The sequence below is a fragment of the Vitis riparia genome, chromosome 1 (genome assembly GCF_004353265.1).
Source record: "Vitis riparia cultivar Riparia Gloire de Montpellier isolate 1030 chromosome 1, EGFV_Vit.rip_1.0, whole genome shotgun sequence".
Classification (NCBI taxonomy): domain Eukaryota; kingdom Viridiplantae; phylum Streptophyta; class Magnoliopsida; order Vitales; family Vitaceae; genus Vitis; species Vitis riparia.
The window spans coordinates 6,913,295-6,932,405 of record NC_048431.1 but is presented as its reverse complement, the minus strand read 5'-3'; the positions used below and the strand labels follow the sequence as shown (position 1 = coordinate 6,932,405).

The window sequence follows — 19,111 nt, the reverse complement described above, 5'->3', positions numbered from 1 at the left end:
TCTTTCTTGTGAACAAATAGCTTATGGATTAACCAAAGTTAGATCTTCAACACATTTTCGTTTTCTCAAACATAGTGTGGTTACGGCACCCTCAAGTTTGAAGGGTGGTGTTAGAATATAAGCATAAGGAGGTTGCTCACACTTATCTTTGGTCTAGCCCTCTTAGGTGGTCCACACGAAATTGGGCCTCACCAACAAATTTTACAGCTCTAGAAATATTTTCTAGCTTTTTGTTATACTTTTTCTCCCTTGTCTTCTTATAATTTTCAAGTGTATAGGTGTCTATCTTAGATTGGTTTTCCAATGATGAATTTCCTCTTATATGTATGAACTACTCTACCTCAAAAGATGAGGTTGTTTATCATCAACAAAACATATGATTTTTCAAGTAGTATCATGCACCATATTGGTTTCGAGTCAGTCGGGTTCATATTGGCTTCAAGTGTTGGTAACTTGGAAGCCAAATTAAAATTTTGATTTTTATCAAATTAATTCAATTAAAATAAGAAAATGTGAAAAAATCAACTTCATTTAGTTGAGTTCTTTGAGATTCATTGGAATGTCACCTTTTCTCGCAACTGCTATAAAGTACAAGTGGCAGGCGGAAAAACTGGCTAGGGGCACTGGACTTGAATTTGTTGAATGGCGTCAACCTGCTTTGGGATAAACACTTTGCTTGTATCCTAATCCTTGGCCAAATTTTTCTTCGAGTGACATAAATTCAATGCTAGATGTTCCTTGTCATAGACTCATAGTTATGTGGGGAGCATGATGTGATCAGGCTTCGACTGGAACTCTTACAAGTAAATGGAAGGTGTAACATGGTTGGATTGGTCTCCCAACAACTCCTCGTCTTGCGTATTGCTAGTTGATGCTTGGTGATGGATACATGACTAGATAAATTTTGACCTTAAAACAACAAAAGAGGGAGAGACATTGTACCTGCAGACTGGTCTCCATGACATCATCAAGCACCAACTCTCACTCCCTAAACATATTTTCAATCCGGCATTTTTTGAAACTTTTCTTTAAACCAATCAATAAAAAATTGTTAATTAGGAATATATTTAAAAGTGATTTTAGAATCAGTTTTTAACCTTTTTTTTTTTTTTAATATTTTGAAATTTTTTATCATTTAAATGTTAAAAAAACTAAAAATATTTTTTAAAATTACTGTGAAACATATTATAAGTTTTTTAAAAACACCTTTTTATTTATTTTAAATAAAAAATTATTGTACAAAAGTAAATTTCTTGTTACTTCCAACTTATAAAGTATATATTTATCTTATTTCTTTAAAAATTATTTTAAACTTTTTTAAATTTGACATAAATTTCCTTTTTATACCTCAATTGTTAAACAATTCTTAAAATCATTACATTTTTCATATAAACTTTCAAGAGTTGTAATATTATCTTATATTAAAATTATTTTTATTATTTTATTTTAAAAATAGAAAACAAAAAAAAAAAAAAAGCATCCAAATTGTAGCTTATAAAAAATTTATTTTATAATTTTTTTGAAAAATTATTCTGAAAACTAATAATTTTTTAAAATAAATTTAAGATGTTTGCTAATGTTTATGTAGAGTGTTATAAGAATGATAAAAAATATGAATAATGTTGTAGAAATTTTTGCAATGTCTGCACACTAATTAAGCATAATTTTTAAGAATAATTCTTCAAATATATTCTATGAGAATTATTTTCGATAATTTTGGCAACAGACCTTTCTTTTCTTTTTGACACATCTATTAACTTTTAATCAACAAATTATCCCCACCTTTGTGATTTGGTTGCATTTCCTGGTTTAAAACTAGGGAAAGGTTTAGGGTATATAGTTCCTGGGGTTGCGGGGACCGTGATTGGCTAGGTAAAATGGGTTTTTCCATCTGAGGGAATTTTTTTTGGGAAGCGACAACCATGAAGAAAAACTTGGAAAGCAAAACGTGGATGAATGAAATAGCTTTCAGGGCTGGGCAAATCAACCTTCCCACCTCTTTTTCCAGCACATGATATCAAACCCGTCTGTCTTTCTCCTTTGTCCCATCTTTTTTCTGCTCTAAAGAAAGAGAATGAATTGTTGGATACAGCATAGACTACTACTTTGTTTTGCTTGCAAGGTTGGGAAAAGAATAATTAAGGCAGGAGGTGGGTGCGGAGAGACAGGGATAACTGGATAAGGATGGGTTGTTTTGACTGAAGGGAGCCACTCAACACCAAATTCTGTAGAAAAACTGACCGCATTCTGATTTTTTTCATTGTCCCAAAGTCTAGGGTGCACTATTATATATGAAATCTACCCTTCAAAGTAGTACTCTATTTCTATTATAATGGCTGCAGAGCTCCTTTCACCTTCATCGAAGCAGGCTCTTGAGGCGTCGCATGAGCAAGTTGGCAAGTTGGAGCACCCTTATGTATTGTGGTGGCGAGGTCAATGCACATGGTTCAATATGATATTCTTGTGGTCATCGCTCATCTACAATTATTTTCCTATTAAATTTGATGGTTCGTTTTCTATTATGTGAGGCCAAAATATTAACTTTTCCTCAAACTACTAAAATAATTTTTTGATACCTCTCAATGTGGTTTTTCTCTCTGTTGGGCAATGTGGCAAGTGCCATACCCACACCTTGATGAGCCGTTCTTTAGAAGTCGCTTAGATCAATGGTCTGCTTCTTTCCTTTTGTTTGTACTTAGCACACGGTTTGGAGGCCTTTAAAATTGTAGTTTTTGTCTTGGTTTGACCTTAATTAATCATTTCTTAATCTATCATTGGAAACTAGTTTAATAGAAATGAGCAGTTAAATCTTCGATCGAATGGGGACAAGGAGACAGTTTCATGTGCCTCTCATTTAAAATCATTGGTTTTTAATCTGTCATAAACCCTATATCAAGACAAAAAGGAAACTGCTACCATTAAATTTTGGTTCAATCTTTGGGGTACAAATTTAATTAGCCCATGGAGACAAGCGAAAACTGAGATTAGTTTATACTACCAGCTAACACAAAAAACACTACATATAAGCTTGGATTGTGTGCAAGACAAAACGAAGCTGAGCAGGCTTGTCTGATTGAAACATTGAATCATGCATTAGAAGACCTATTAATGTATTTAAATTTCAATGTATATTCATTGTACAACCATACGCATAAATAGAAAAAAGAAAAAAAAAAAGGAGATTTCAATGTGGTTTGATGATCATCTCTATATCCATAAAGTTCTACCTCCGACATCTTTGTGTAACTTAATATAAGACTGATCTAGGATTACACTCCAACAATCACTTAATTACCCAAACTTCATCGGGAAAGAAAACATACTATATGACTTATAAATACGGAGGTGGAATCTTTTGTTTAAGAATGGAAATATAAGGTATCAAAGATAAAGATTTGCGGACTAATTGTGTGTGTTAGTGACGATGGCTGACACAATTCATTTACTTATAAAGTCGAGGCAAGAGAACTCGGCATGCAATTGGCTGTCCAAACGGTGCATGGCCACACAAAAGATGTGAAAATATCAATATTCTTAAATTTGAATCCATGGATTGAACTTTGGACCATGGTTCCGACTGCTTTTTGCCAGCCTCACCGACATACCCAACTTGGCAACTTGCACTACTGACACCAGTCTCTATCTCTTTCTTTCTACCTCCAATGGTGGGAGGAGCTCCAGTTATATCATTATGAACAGTGGTACAGTGGTACTGCTACTACAATAATGTATGGTGGTCGGACTCCTCGCTATTACCAAGCTGCCTCATTGCTTTTTTATTTTTGACATTTGCTTAGTTCTTCTAAATAAAACAAGGAACAGGGATAGGAATGGCCATGATTCATGCACTTGGACAGAACTTTTTTGCTGTACTCCAATGCGATCGCTTTTAGAATAAAACAAGTATAAAGAAGAAGAAGCTTCCTTCAGATCAGAAGAGAATATCAGAGGGGTGGGCCTTCACTTGTAGTCTTGTGTGGGATTGTAAGTAGTGTAAGATATTGTGGTAAGACGAAAACCAAGAAAACCAAAAGAAAAGGCAAATGATGCCTGCCAAAGTTTCGATTACTACTTGTTTTTAATGGTGAGACATATGAGACTCAGACTGAAAGCATTTCCCTTTTTTCTTTCCATGGCTGGAAACTGTGACTTGAAAGGCATATCAAATCTGCCAATGACCAATTTTCTTGCGTAAGGTAAAAGCTTGAAGTGTCATGAATGCATCATCTAACCTATTAAAGTTATTCAACAGAGAGAGAGAGAGAGAGAGAGTAGATTTCGTGCATTTTTACTTTGGCAACAGGTTTAATTGCTGTTTCTGTTGACCTTGATCCTCATGGAGTTATTGATGGATAATAATAAATTAATTGGAGCACTGGGTAGCTCTTGAATTAAGCTGTGTAGTGGGAATCATAATCCAACTCTGCCCGATGATGTGTGTGATGCCATCAGCAGAATGCATGTGATTGAACCCTGGAAGCTGCTGGGGCTTTGAGGGCTCTGGTTTTTGGAAGAAATCAATTCAAATACTTGAGAGGATCAGTTGAACGAGCCAAAAACAAGAATTGTAATTAGGGCGCAGATGTGGGGAAAGCATTCATGAGCAGACCTCGTGATCACCCACCAACGGGTGTTTTTCATATGGGAGTTGGTTAACAACGTTGTTTTATGTGATCCACAACAAGAAAAATAGAAAATGAATGACACACAGGTTTTCAAAGGGGCAAGGGAAACAAGATTTCCAAATGTGCAATTTAAAAAGGAAGTGAAGTGTGGCGTTGGACGTGTTCATTTTGAGCCCAAGAGGAAAAGGTTATTGTGTACAATGTAGATGCGTCATGCACGGCAACCAGGCCTACCTCAGATCTATAATGGAAATTAATGTGTAGCAATATCGCGACCTTTCCAAATAAAACCATTTTGGGATGATTTCTGTTGTGAACAAACATGGTCTTGGCAATTATGTATTTGTATCTCCAAATTTAGAGCTATTTTTTAAAATGTTTAAGAAGAAAAATAAAGTATTTAATAAAATTAAAAAAATTAAAAAGTCAACTATACTTCTTAGAAACAATAAAAATGTTGATTAGGACATAAGAAACAAAAACTTAGAACATCGTTTTATAGTGATTTTAAAAAATGTTTTTAACCATTTTAGTACTTGAAATTTTTTATCATTAAGTATTAAAAAAATTAAAAATATTTTATAAATTTACTGTCAAACACACTCTTAATTGAGCTTAAACACATAGAACCATCAACCAACCTGATGTGAAATGGTTACAATGAATTGATTCGGTGACAATGGTTGGCCAACTCATCTATTGTCATTATTTGTTAAATGCTTCACAACAAAAATGAGACTAATTAATTATACATGGATTTATAATAAAATTAACCAACCAATCAACGCCCTCCAAGTCATAATTATCATTATTTTATAAAATTATTTCGATTCAGAAAATCGGGGTCAAGGGACCATGGTGACTAGAAACGGATACCTGCCACACCTTAATCTCACCGTCAAGGCTGCCACTGAATACCCTGATTGCACCGGCGACCTTCGATTCCCCATCGGAAACCGCCACCAACGCCTTCACAGGTTTCTCGTGTCCTTCCAAAACGCTCAGGCAACAGTAACGTCCGTCACTTCCATGTTGCCATATTCTGACCGTTCGATCAGCTGATCCACTCAAGAGCAGATCAGAGACGCTGATCAAGCACAATATGGCCTTACTGTGCCCTCTCAACGCCCCCGTAACCACCATGTGATTCGCGCTGTCTTCCCTCTCCCACACCAGAATGGAACGGTCACAAGCCCCCGAAAATAGGATCGAACCGTCGACGGTCAATGCTAAAGCATTGACGGCCGATTTGTGCTTCTCTAGGGTGGCTACCACAGTGTGCCGTTTCTCCCCTGACGCTTTGGCCCAGACCTTAATCCGGCAATCTGCGGATCCTGTGTATATAATTCCGTTACCGGAGATGGCGACGGCGTTAACGGCGTCTTGGTGCGCCTTGACAGACTCCAGGCAGCGGAGATCGGAGGCTCGCCATATCTTGAAGCACTTGTCCCAAGAAACGGAACAGATGAAACCGTCTGAAACAGAAAGGCCGGAAACGGCGTCAGCGTGATCAATCCAGAGCCGTTTCTTGTGACGTCGGACACTTACGTAGTTCTTCGGAAGCATGAAGTGTCGTAACCGGTCATTAACAGTGGGGAGAGTGGCCACTAGCTGGTGCCGTTTACTGATGGTCATTTGCCAGACTCGGATCTTGCCGTTCTGGTGAGAAGTGAAAATTTTTCCGTCGCAGAAAGCAAGGGACTTCACTGAGCCAGAAGAGGAATCATCAGTGTTAAATGTATCCAAGTGAGCGTAGTTTTTCAAATCGAAGACGTGGATTTGATTGCCGGAAGCTGCATAGAGGCTGTCGGCGGAGACGGCAAGGCAACCGATGTGGACAGGGCGGGGCTTAAGAGTGGCGACGCAGAGGTGAGAGACGGAGAGGTTTAGGGCTTCGGGTGAGAGTTTTTGGAGTGAGGGAACAGATGGCAGAGTTTGGAGAGAAAGACTGCTTTGGAGGCCACTATCGCAGCTGGTCTCTCCGGAGGTCGACAAGCTGCCCAACATTTCAGGGGACCTGCTATTATCGGAGGCGAAGAGTTTGGGGAACGATTTTTGGATTTCTGGAAGAGAAATCACAGAGTCATCGGCAGTGGAGGTCCAGGCGGGTAGACATGATCGGACCCTCATGCCGCCATAGCATTGAGAGGGAGAGACGAAGAAAGAGTGAGCGTGTGTATTTATATAGATACCGAAGGAGAAGTAAAGCCCTGCCACGTGGAGAGAGGGAAGGGTACGTTTTGTCCGAGGTTCCGAGCGAACGAGAAAGGACATGACATGGAAAAGAAAATGGAAGGTACAGTAACCAGTGAAGAGCCTCTAATGAAATCGCGACTCGTAAACGCTTGAGGATGTTTGGGTAATTTGAGAGATGAACATGTGGACTCAAGGGCAGCTTAGCTGTACATCACAAGTAGCTCTACCCTCCACAGTTCACATCAATGCGCGTGGGTAGTTGACGCGTCCGGCGTCTCTCATTGAACAGCAAGTAAGGATGGGTTTTTGTTTCATTATGGAAGCTGCCTCGAATCGCTCGCCAATCTAAACCACGCAAGGTCATGTAGCACGAAACTGAAACACTACACACACCCTTTGTTTTTTTAATCATTTTTAGCTGCATAATTCTTCTAGGGGGGTTTGGCCCGGTCATCGAGATTCGAGTCATAAGACAATACTTCTCCTACAACAAACACACAGTGTATATACAAACTAATGACGGAAGTAGAAGTGACCGGTAAGGCCATAAATGTTCTTTTATGGTTGATATGTCATCATGTTTTCAAATATGAAAATGTAACTCCAATGCTTAAAATCAATTTGTTAAAAATAGAATAGAATAGTTATTTTCTTTCATGGTTGCGCCCAAGGGAGTCTGTTGTTATGATGTCAGTGACATTGATAATATAAGTTATGCCAATAATAAGGACAATAGTGTTAGAAAGCTTTTATTAATTCACAAGGCACATTGTCCTATGTGATGAATGATTAACCTTTTTTATTCCTTTTTAGTGTTGTCTTTGTGTGTGATGTTTGCTACGCATGATTAACCACTTCCTGCTAAATATCTTTACTTAGTGCATAAATATCCTTCCTTACCATTTTTAATATGAATTTTGGAAGAGGACAGTACAAAGAAAGAAAGGGGCTGTTTTGGAATGTTTTCAAAATGCAGTTCCATAATGCCTATTGAATCTCTTAAGTCTCTTGATCAAAGCAATTTAGCTTCATCTACGTCTCTCACACACACCCACCCACATAGAAACACACAAATTGAAGTTTATAGTAGTCAAAATGAGAGCTTATAATATTTTCTAGCAAAGTATATTCCCTCTTTGCCATTACTACCCATTTAGCCAAAAAATGACAAACCTTATTGTGAGATGAACAATAGCTTACAAAGAGAAAAGTTCTCATTACTCCTTCCAATACTAATCAACCCTTAAATTTTGTCACTGAGAAGGGTATATATGCGCCTTTGTAGTGACACATAGCTACATCCAAATGAAGATCTGTAATTGCTGATGATGAAGATTAGATATAATGATATTTAGTACAAAAGCTTATCATATTTTTCTCTTTTGTGGGTTTATTATCACTTCCATGGATGTATGTTTGAAGTGTTCTCATTTGATTAAATGGAATGTTGGTTGGGATCGTGGCCCCTTTTAGGCTGGCAAGAATATTTGTTTCCATGGCACTTGCAGCATATCTCTATCGGTGGATTTCGTTTTGATTTATCAATCCCTTGAGTGCAAGATGTGATGTGTATAATGTGTATGGAGAATGTGATCTTTATATAGAAGGGTGATTTGGATCCTGGCTCAAAATAATTATCAAATTATAAATATAATTTTTCTTAAAAATGTTTTGAATTTTTTTTACTTCGTCCGCAACTGCAACTATAACTACGATTTTGAATTTTTTTCAAAGTCACATAATCACAATTACCAATTATAATTTAAAATTAAAATTAAATAAATTTATTTAAAATCGTAGTCACTAATTATAGTTTTATATTTTAAAAAAATTTAAAACTATGATTATTAACTATGATTTTGTGGTGTATATAAAAAAAATTCGATGGAAAATGACATTTACAAGAAAACAAATAGGGGCAAAACTGTCCAAGATGGGCCACTTTTTTGAAAAATTGATTGAGGATGTCATTTTCCAATTTCAATAGTATTTTTGGTATTTTAACCGGATATCTCCAATATTAAAATTCAAATTAGAGAGTTAAATGGAAGCACTGGGCCTCCATTCCATAGATGCCTCCAAGCACTACGTTATATTTATATTGTTTACCCACCCTTTCATATGGGTTCACTGAGAGGCCCCTGCTATTTGTTGCCAAGAAACTTCACTCTGTTGGGGGTTGCTGGAATCAATGTGCTGTAAAAATGAAAGAAGTGGATTACCATCCAATTCTTAAATCTCTACTCGTATGATTAGGAATGGCAACGGGGCGGGTTCGGGACGGGTCGCCCTCATCCCAACCCCGTCCCGTTTATTCAAAATAAATCCCATCCCCGTCCCAAACCCGGGGCGGGGCGGGATATGTAATCTCATCCCCGTTTTGAAATAATAATCAAAATCCCATCCCCGGCCGTTCCAACCCGAGTTGCCCAAAAACAGGTGAAAAGAAATGAGTTACAGACTGCTGAAATGAGGAGAATAAATTAGCAAAAAAACCACCTTGTTGCTATCAGATTACAAATCTGGACAATCCCAAATATCACCAACAAATTTCTCATCTTTTGCCCAGAAATTGACAAAAAAACACCCCAAACCAAACAAATCAACATTCAAATCTTTCATCGTTTGCCCAAAAACTACAAAAAAAAAACCCCAAACCAAAAAATCAACATTCAAAAAAAAAAAAATACCTAAAACGATTCCCATAGAGAAAATGGCAGTTTCGGATGATTTCTGCATTGAGTACTCCAACTGTCCCAAACACACCATCTTTTAGCATTTTGACGAACACTTGAGTTGCTGATTGCATATTAGGGATGAGTTTCAGGGACGAGAACGAGGATGGGAGGGATTTGCGGAAGCCATTTCTTCACATTGGAGACTGGTACAGAAAGGGGTCAAGGCAATCTAGTATGATGAGGTCGTCTCAGGTGATTCGAGATAGCTCCGCCTCCATCATCGCTTGTGTTCTCATCAACAACCCCAGGGACGAGAACCCTAAAACGAGAGAAAAAAACCTAAAACGGGAGAGGAAACGGGAGAGGAAGACCAGAAAGGATAGGAAGTAAATATTTATATATGGGGGGTAAAATTGTAATTCCATATTCGGGGCGGGGCGGGGTATATTGTTACTAAACCAGATCCCGCCCCGAACCCGATTCGGGTTTTTTAAAAAAACCTGAACCCGTCCCATCCCCGATTGTTGTGCTCCCATACCCGTTCTAATCGGGGCGGGGCGGGGCGGGTGACCCGAAAAACCCGCGAAATTGCCATTCCTACGTATGATTAAAAACTTCATTGGTAGTAATGTGGCGGCGCTATATAGAATATGTTGAATTGGGTCCATTGTTTTGAAATTTTGATCTTCGACTACACACGACTCAACCAGCCTCTTGTGACTGACTCTAAGCCACGTCCTTCTTAGCCTTACATGAATGCAATTGAACTTCAGAATATTGCTTAGATGGTCATAGATTATATAGAATTATTCATATCATTGTGCAGGGACTTCTATTGGAGTCGTCTACTGCTCCTTCAGGGTAAGCAAATGCTGAAACTTCATAAAGGTAGGCTGCTAAGATAGGAAGAGGTCATATTCCATTTGTAATGCTAATATTCATATTTGAGAATCATCTAAGCATAGCTTTCCGAAGAACAGTTGCCTTGGCTCACCGATAAGGAGAATGATTGCCCTGTAGCTTTATTAAAGAGTAGTAAGTCCCGCCATGTCCAACATCAAGTAGATCAGAATGGGAGCCTTGTTCCACAACCTTCCCATTCTTTATCACAGCTATGGTGTCCGACTTCTGTATTGTGGATAACCGGTGAGCTACAACTACACAAGTCCTGCCAACCATCATCTTCTCCAGAGCTTCTTGAACTAGATTTTCTGACATACTGTCAAGGGCACTGGTTGCCTCGTCTAAAAGAATGATTGCCGGGTTCTTCAATATTGCTCGAGCGAGTGCTATCCTTTGCTTCTGACCCCCTGATAGCTGGACTCCTCTTTCTCCACAGTAAGTTTTGTATCCATCTTTCATAGAACTGCATTACACAAGTATATTTATGCCAAAAGGGAATTAAAATTGTTCTTTAATTTTTATTTTTCTAGCAGCTTGGAGTATAAGGTGAATTCATACCTTATAAATTCGTGAGCATTAGCAAGAAGTGCAGCCCTCCTTATTTCAGCTTCTGTAGCATTCTCTTTCCCATAAACAATGTTCTCATAGATGGTTCCTGCAAAGAGAATGGGCTCCTGACTCACCAAGGCAATATGTGACCTCAGTTTTCTCAAATTATAGCTCCTGATGTCATGTTGATCTATCTGTACTGATCCACTGAGTGGGTCATAGAACCTCTCAATCAGCCCAATGACAGTGGATTTTCCTGAACCACTCTCTCCCACAAGTGCAGCTGTTTTACCAGCTTCAATTCTGAGAGAGAGCCCCTTGAAGATCATTTGGTCAGGCCTTGTTGGGTATGAGAAGAATACGTTCTTGAGTTCTATGCGGCCCTTAATTGCCTTGTTAACCATGATTCTTTCTGGATCTTCAGGTTCAATCTTACTTTGCCTGTCTAGGATTGCAAAAACAGATCTCATGGCCCTGCTCCCTTTGGCCAAATCAGAAGTCATGCTTCCTGCATCTGCAATGTTCTTACCGGTGCTCATCAGGATGAAGAAAGCTTGAAACAGGTGCTTTGGGGTTATTAATCCATGAATCATTAGCCTCCCTCCATACCAGTAAGTCAAAGCTATAGAGGCTGTTGTCAGAAACTGTGAGCTGAAGAGACCAAAGCCTGAAAACCATGACTGTTTGATATTCTCCTTCTTGGGGCCTTCCATTGTGGCTCCAAACAGACCCAACATTCTTTGCTGAGAGGAAAAGGCAGTGATGGTCCTGTGGTTAACAGCTGCTTCACTTGCTAGTTGGCTTCCTTCATTTTGTGCTTTCAGGGCCTTTTCAGACATACTCTTCATCAGAACACTCTTCGAATAGAAGCTCCCAATGAGTAGAGGCTGCATGGCTATCATTACAATAGCTAATCTCCATGTGACTATTAATCCAACCATAAAAGCGAGAGAAGCACTGAAGAAAACCTGAACCAGCAATGATATACGATCTCCAATCAGCGACCGAACCATGTTGGCTTCAGTGGCTAACCGTGCACAGATGGCTGCACTTGTATTCTCATCTTGATCGAACCACCCAATCTCAAATGTAAGAACCTTTCCAAGCATCTTCTCCCTCACTCTTTTAATTAAACGCTCTCCCATGATTGCAAAATTGTAATGTTGGAGGAGATTTGCTATGAAGCTGAGAACCGCCAGGCCTAAGAAGATGAAGCAATAGAATTTGGTTTGTGATTTGATGGATGAATCGTCTTTTAGGAAGTAGACTGAGACAACTGTTCCCAAGCAATAGGCATGGGTTGGCTGAATTGCTCCAAAGACTGCAGCCCCTATACACCCAAGCAAGCCTCTCTTCCACTCTGGTAAATTCATTTTCACCAAACGCCATTGCCAAGGAGGGTAAGAAGATTTCTCCAGGTTTTCACTGTCACTTTCGTCGTAGGAATGCAGTTGGATGGAGGGTGCCATGCTAATGGAAAATGCTGGGCTAAAGAGGAAAGCTGGACTGCTTGGCAAGCTTGAGGTCACGCTTACCGGAGTCTGGGCACTCATCGTTCTGCTATGGCTTGTGCCATCCGCTGGACGATAGAAACTGGAGTTACTTTGCATAGCTGATTGCTGCAATTGCAACATTCTGCTATAGGCCCCTCCTTGTCCATTGTTTATCTGGATCAGATCATTGTGAGAACCCGATTCAACCACTCTTCCTGATTGAAGAACCACTATTATGTCGGCCTTATGGATCGTCGAGAGGCGATGGGCAATCATGATTGTTGTCCTTCCTAAGGAAGCTTGATCCAGTGCTTCCTGTACTATTCTTTCAGACTCTGCATCCAAAGCGCTTGTAGCTTCATCAAGAAGAAGGATTCTTGGGTCTCTTATTAAAGCCCTTGCAATGGCAATCCTTTGCTTTTGCCCTCCAGACAACTGAATTCCAAATTGCCCAACCTGAGAAATCAATGGATCACAAAAGTAAAGTTCAGTGACAGCAATTAAATTTCCAAGAAATGGGAATTAGAAAACCATGTCTTACTTGAGTTTCATATCCTTGAGGCAATTTGGAGATGAAACCATGGGCATTTGCTGCCTTAGCTGCTCTTACAACAAGTTCCAATGGAGCTCCTTCTTTGCCAAACAGAATATTCTCCTTTATGGATGTGGCGAAGAGGACTGGTTCTTGATTGACCAGACCTATTTGAGATCTCAACCACTTAAGCTGAAGCCTCTTTATTTTGTGTCCGTCCAGGAGAATATTTCCTTTGACAGGGTCATAGAATCTTTCAAGCAAGGAAATGATTGTGGACTTGCCCGAACCACTACCTCCAACAAGGCCTACTGTTTTACCAGCTTTCACTTTAAGATTGAACCCTTGAAGAATCTTGGTAGTGGGTCTTGATGGGTAACTGAATTCAACCTCTTTAAATTCAATTTCTCCTCTCACATATGCAAGAATTTTCCCTTTTTCATTTTCAGAGTCTATTTCTGGAATCCGGTCAGTGATCTCAAAAATTCGGGTGGCTGCAGCTGTTGCCTCTAAGATGAAAGAGAGATTTGGGAGTGCATTCATAATAGACCTGAATTTGCAAGATTGAGATTGTGAGTTCTGACCATGATCTTGCTGAAGGCCAGTGAATAGCCTTAGACAACATTTGTTCATTTCCCAAACCCAGTTTTATTTAGTATATTTCAGTAATTCAAAGACTATTCAAGAGTATCCTGAGTATGTTAATGATTCCTGATTTGTTTGGAATAATTCCACTGAGACAGACACATAATAAATTACAATCATGAAAAGAAATAATAGTACTTATTTTCAGGCTTAAATAAAAGTAACTCACAGTCCTCCCAGGATGACGCAGACTCCAGAAATGAAAACAGAGCCACCTCCCTCTCCTTTCTCAGTAACAAGAATAGTCCCAACCCAAGCCTGAAAAGCCCAAGCTGCATAAATCGTTCCCATACTTCCTATCAACAGCCCCTTTGTGAATCCTAGCTTTATGCCAAGCTTCATACTTTTTTGAAGGGCATGGCTGAACCTGTCTAGAGTTTGACACTCCCCCGCATAAGAATAAACTGTTCGGACTGATGAGACTGCTTGCTCTGCAATCTCACCTGCAACCCCATAAGCTACCTTCATCTTCATCCCCAGGTTCATCATTAGCTTTCCAAATCCTACCCCTGGAATGATGAACATTAGCGAGAACGGAAGAGCAGCAACTGCCAATCGCCAAGAAAGAAAGAAGGCAACTATGAGGCAGAAGATGAATGATGAGAGGTGAGCCAAGCAGTTGGGTATCTACAACAACAAAAAAATGCGTAAGTCATGTTACTGAAGAAGAAGAAAAAGAAAAGGGTGTTTGAGAAAACCAGAAACCTTCTCAGATATAACATCTTGGATTGAATGAGCATCAGAAGAGATGGTGGATATGACTTGGAAGGTAGTAGAAGAAGCAGCTTGTTTGTCAAAGAAACCAACTTCTTGCCTGAGGACTGACTTTAGGTATTCCATTCTCATGCGGGATGTCTGCCTCTCTGATGTTCTTGTCCAGCAAATTCCTTCTGCAAAAATGAATGCACACAGGTACAGTATGAAGAATATGAAATGCTGGTAATTCAACATTTGTCTAGCCCATATGTTGCTGATGCTATATATTAATTGTATTTCACTGAGAAAATCTAACAGATTTGAATACTCGACATGCTAAATTTAAGGATGATGGAATACCAAAATTTGATCTCTACTTGCCTGATCTAAAAAGGTTTTGAGTTTTTCGCTCATACCAAGTGACTCATGCCTAAATAAACTTCTGGTCTTTCCAATGTTGTGATGAGAAAAATTTTGGAAACCTGATAAGTTCCTAGCATTAGCTTTAACTTCGAGAAAACAATGGGTTCATGGAATGATTGGTAACAGAATTACAAGAAAAGAAATTGGGTCGGTTCTGTTAATATGTTGTAATTTAACTATACATACCAATAAAAGCAGATATTCCCACTCCAATAGCAACACAGAACAGCCAGAGTGAGTGCTGTAAAAAGGAGACAGTAGCTTGTTAACAATTTGCTATGAAAATGAAACTTAAGACCTTGATTTGATGATTTTTAGCCTGAGATCTTTCACACTCTTCTGTAAGTCTATCAGGTTATATATATGATAATCTGAGATGATGATCCCTTTTACTAATAGAGACATTAAACGTAAAAACACTCTAGGCGCACCTTGTCCACCACTTGGATGGAGAAAGATGGGTCAACATCTCCATACTCGTTGATCACATCACTGAGAACGAGCATGGTGAGCGGTGACATCAAGCCATCTCCAATGCTACCCAGAGTTCCAAGCAGCATCAGCAACATGTCTATGCCATTGGCATAGCGGAACATCCCACCTTTCCTCCCCATATCGAATGCTACGTAAAACAGACCTCCAGGCCTCAATCCTCCTCTCTAGTTTGATCAAGCCTCATCCGAATTCTTCAAATAACAATGTTGTTTCACTGTCCAAACACACCGGACACAAATACCCATGTGACAGTATCAGAGAGCTTAGTAGAGGAAGCCGCCCTTAGTTATTCTTCTTTTCATTTTTATTATCAAGTGGACTATCTGAAAGGCACGCTTCAGATTAGCCGGCACCTAGTTTTGACAGTTAGTCATTTTGGGATGTTGGTTTCCATAATTCCAACCAGGTATGCTCATCTTTTGCGGTTTCTCTTTGGCCGTTTGGCTGCTGTGGGACTCTTGGAAATTAGTAACTCTCATCTTTTACTCAGTCATTGGTAGATGCCCCAGAGATATTTGGTTTTTATTTTTGGCAGAAACTGGAATAGTTTGGAAGCTTAATCAATTGAAGGGCTTCTTATAATGAGGGGAATCTATGAACTATGGGTACCCGGAATCAAGCATCAAATAAATGGACAAGAGTTGGATGAATTCCCCCATCATATCCATCCTGCCTTATTTAAATTTTTTTAATTACATTAAAATAAATATATTTTATAAATAATTAAAATATTATAATTTTTTAACTTATTTGATCGAAAATAAATTTTATTATAATAATAATAATATATAAGAAAACAAAAATTAAATTAAATTAATTTTTAAAATTAATTTTATATATAATTGGGATGGGCCAGAACAAGACAATACCTAATCGATCCTAAGTTTTTTTTTTTTTTATAAATCTTCCACCATACATAATTATTATACCGTGCCACACTATGAATTTTCTTAAAAGTTTAAATATCATTTAATTTGGACCATAACATATATCATACTTTACAGCAAATCTATGACATCTATTAATTCTACCAATCCATGCAATGGGTTAGAGAATCTCTCAATCAACCCAACAATAGTTGATTGGCCAGAACCACCCTGGCCAACACATGCAATAGCCGTTCCAGCTTCAACTTTGAGATTTAAACTGCTGAATAGAATTTGTTTGGGTCTTGATGGATAAGCAAAGGACACATTTTTTACCTCTAGGACTCCGTTTATCTTTTCGTGCCTAATTCCAGCTGAGTTATCTATCCCCATCTTGCTATCCCTTTTCGGGACTGTAATAATTGATTTCATACCATCGGTGGCCTTTGATAGGTCTAAAGCCATGCTTCCTACTTCTGCAATGACTCTCCCCTGTTGTCACCAATATGAAGAATGTCGGAAATAGATGCTCGTATGGAATCTCATTATGATATAACAATCCTCTCCATGCCACTCTGTTGGCAGTACGTAGCTAGGAGCTGAGAGAGAGATAGGACAAATCCAGCATACCATGACTGCTTTAGGCTCTCTTTCGGAGGTTCTGTAAGTGTAACCTCAAAGAGCTTCATGATTTTCTCCTCAGCAGAGAAAGCTGCAACCGTTCTATGATTCCCAAATAGCCTCACTTGCTGATTGATTCCTCCTACTATGTGTTTTTAAAACTTTTTATGTAAACAAATTAACCTTCCAAAACATCATATTAGTGAAGCCATAAAAGTAAGTAGAACTAATAATCAAAAGAGGCAGACAAAACATAACACAAATTTGCTTGGTTCACCCAAAAAAACAACCACAAAAGAATCTCAGTACTTTTTCACTCAAATAGTTATACCACTCTTTTTCTCTCAACTCTGGGATGAATAGAATGAGGAGAGGGTGTTTCTATTTATAAGCTCCTACCACCGCTAGATTTCCGTCCATAATTTCTTTATCTAATATTCTTTATATATATCATACACGCATGTAAGACTTTGAGATTCTCCATGTGCATTCCGTATCCTTAAATCAAGAACTTCACTACCAACACTCCATGACATCTTCCTCATCAAAACTACTCTAACGTACAAAGAACCAATGATTATTGGTTTCAAATCAATAATTTGGATTGTGAGTAATATCTATTGAACTACCAATTTTTTTAAAAGTTTAAATTTAGGATTTGAGCTTAACACACATACCACACTTCTTAATACCATCTATCACAAGCACCCCATACTTACACGTAAAAAAATACCATAAAATTGGAAATTGGAAATTGGGGAGAGAGATACCAAATGCATATCATATCATGCTTCTCAACAATGAAAACATCCTATCACATTATTATTTCAGTCTTTGCATGTTGATTTAAATGATTTTACATAGTTTTAAAAGTACTTTTTAGTGCTTAAAAAAATAAGGTGTTTGAAAATTTAAAGAATTAATTATAGAAATTTCTGAATAATTATTTGATAGGCAATTCCTTTAAAATTTGCTTTTTTATCATATAATATATTACAAAAATACTATTAAAACAATTTTTTAAAAATAAATTTATATTAAAACACTAAGTGTCTCTTTGGATTTTTTGTTTTTAGAATTACAAACTTAAGTATAGATTTTCCTTGTACAACGTTTCAAAAAAAATTTAATTTTAAAAATTAAAAGTTTTTTTATATCTAAATTTTTTTTAAACAGTTTTAAAATTTTTTTTTTATGTGACATTTTTAAGATTTGTTATATTTTATATAAAAAATATTATATTTTTTAGAGTTTAAAAACATAAAATTTAAAATGTATTCAAGCATGATAAGTGGCGCGGATAACTGTAACTGAATCACCCAAAAGGCCCATAAATGAGGGATGGGCTTTGGAGAATTAGACAAAATCCATTCAACCTAAAGAGAAGATGCGGGCCAGCAACCGGCCCACCAGATCACAGACCCAGATGAACCCAATAAAAGGAGATTGACACAGTCGAATGACTACTGCCCCTGTATCTGTATCCCCATTCCCCAGAACTGTCTGCAGAAGAGGAAGAAGAAGTAAGGACAAGTATGGTGAGACTCGTCACCGCTTTCGGGATGACGGTGGCTGCCTTCATGTTCTGGGAGACCATGGACAAGGTTCACGTCTGGATCGCTCTACGCCAGGACGCGAAGGTACCCCCTCAATCACCATTCCCTTCTTTTCATGTCGCTTCCATTTACTAGTTTAATTTCTACTCTTGTTTTTGTTCTTATTTTCAAGATAGAGGGATGACCTTAACCCTAGATTATATTCGAATCGTCGTTATTGCAGTATGTCAAATTGAATCATTTGCGTAGTTTTAGATCCAGGCATAACCCTAGTCTGGATGATTGCATCCAGAATGGTGTTGACCCTGTTATGTTTCTCGCTTTTCACCATCAAGTGTTGCAGGATCCAATCGTATATATGAGAAATTTAGGTTTCAGGCGCAATTTATGGTGAAAGTTGAAATTCTGGTGTCGATTCTGTATTTGTGCTTGTGCCTCTTTTGGCTTATTGTACTTAGGTGCTTGCTGCGGCTAGTTTGGTGTTAAAATAATGATATGGTATTTTTTTGCAGAAAGAGAGAATAGAGAATGAAATGGCAATCAAAAGAAGGCGAGAACAGCTGATCGAGGAAGCCAAACAAAAGGGGATGCTTCCATAAGCTTTGTTGGTGCTCAAACGCCAATAGTGTCATTGGGCTACTCTATTATTTTTGTTGTTTTCTTGAATAATTCAGCTCAAAAACTTTCTCGTGAAGCATAATTGGTTTATGACTTTTTACCACCGAGGGAAAATTAAATTGTTGTGTTTCGGAAACAGCTTTGCCTCTGTCTGATGTTGGTTTCACATGACTAATGCTTGGGTGATTTCCCATGCGTTTTTTCTTTTCTTTTTT

At 38.2% G+C, this 19,111-nt stretch overlaps 3 protein-coding genes across 3 annotated transcripts; 1 reads left to right on the top strand and 2 right to left on the bottom strand.

Moving 5' to 3' along the window:
* Nucleotides 1–5,267: 5,267 nt before the first annotated feature.
* Nucleotides 5,268–6,827, bottom strand: LOC117910953 (protein JINGUBANG). Its single transcript, XM_034825129.1, has one exon. The coding sequence runs from the start codon at nt 6,753–6,755 to the stop codon at nt 5,457–5,459; it is 1,299 nt and encodes a 432-aa protein (XP_034681020.1). The 5' UTR covers nt 6,756–6,827; the 3' UTR covers nt 5,268–5,456.
* A 3,521-nt stretch (nt 6,828–10,348) lies between these two features.
* Nucleotides 10,349–15,354, bottom strand: LOC117912944 (ABC transporter B family member 15-like). The gene is made up of 8 exons (XM_034827763.1): nt 15,172–15,354; nt 14,927–14,981; nt 14,327–14,511; nt 13,791–14,248; nt 12,986–13,526; nt 11,742–12,900; nt 10,961–11,618; nt 10,349–10,865 (listed from the first exon to the last, which is right to left on the bottom strand). The coding sequence occupies exons 1-8, from the start codon at nt 15,352–15,354 to the stop codon at nt 10,490–10,492; spliced, it is 3,615 nt and encodes a 1,204-aa protein (XP_034683654.1). The 3' UTR covers nt 10,349–10,489.
* Nucleotides 15,355–18,181: 2,827 nt separating this feature from the next.
* Nucleotides 18,182–19,105, top strand: LOC117926109. Its single transcript, XM_034845190.1, has 2 exons — nt 18,182–18,362; nt 18,791–19,105. Exons 1-2 carry the CDS (start codon nt 18,258–18,260, stop codon nt 18,875–18,877), a joined length of 192 nt encoding a protein of 63 aa, XP_034701081.1. The 5' UTR covers nt 18,182–18,257; the 3' UTR covers nt 18,878–19,105.
* The last annotated feature ends 6 nt before the right edge of the window (nt 19,106–19,111 follow it).

What these genes read in the sequence shown, in the direction of transcription:
- LOC117910953 (XM_034825129.1), bottom strand. Translation starts at nt 6,755, where the DNA reads ATGAGGGTCCGATCATGTCTACCCGCCTGGACCTCCACTGCCGATGAC.
- LOC117926109 (XM_034845190.1), top strand. Translation starts at nt 18,258, where the DNA reads ATGGTGAGACTCGTCACCGCTTTCGGGATGACGGTGGCTGCCTTCATG. An exon ending in CTCTACGCCAGGACGCGAAG is followed by an intron (nt 18,363 to 18,790) that starts GTACCCCCTCAA and finishes ATTTTTTTGCAG; the next exon opens with AAAGAGAGAATAGAGAATGA.
- LOC117912944 (XM_034827763.1), bottom strand. Translation starts at nt 15,354, where the DNA reads ATGGGGAGGAAAGGTGGGATGTTCCGCTATGCCAATGGCATAGACATG. An exon ending in CCATCCAAGTGGTGGACAAG is followed by an intron (nt 14,982 to 15,171) that starts GTGCGCCTAGAG and finishes TCCTTTTTACAG; the next exon opens with CACTCACTCTGGCTGTTCTG. An exon ending in AATGCTCACGAATTTATAAG is followed by an intron (nt 10,866 to 10,960) that starts GTATGAATTCAC and finishes TGTGTAATGCAG; the next exon opens with TTCTATGAAAGATGGATACA.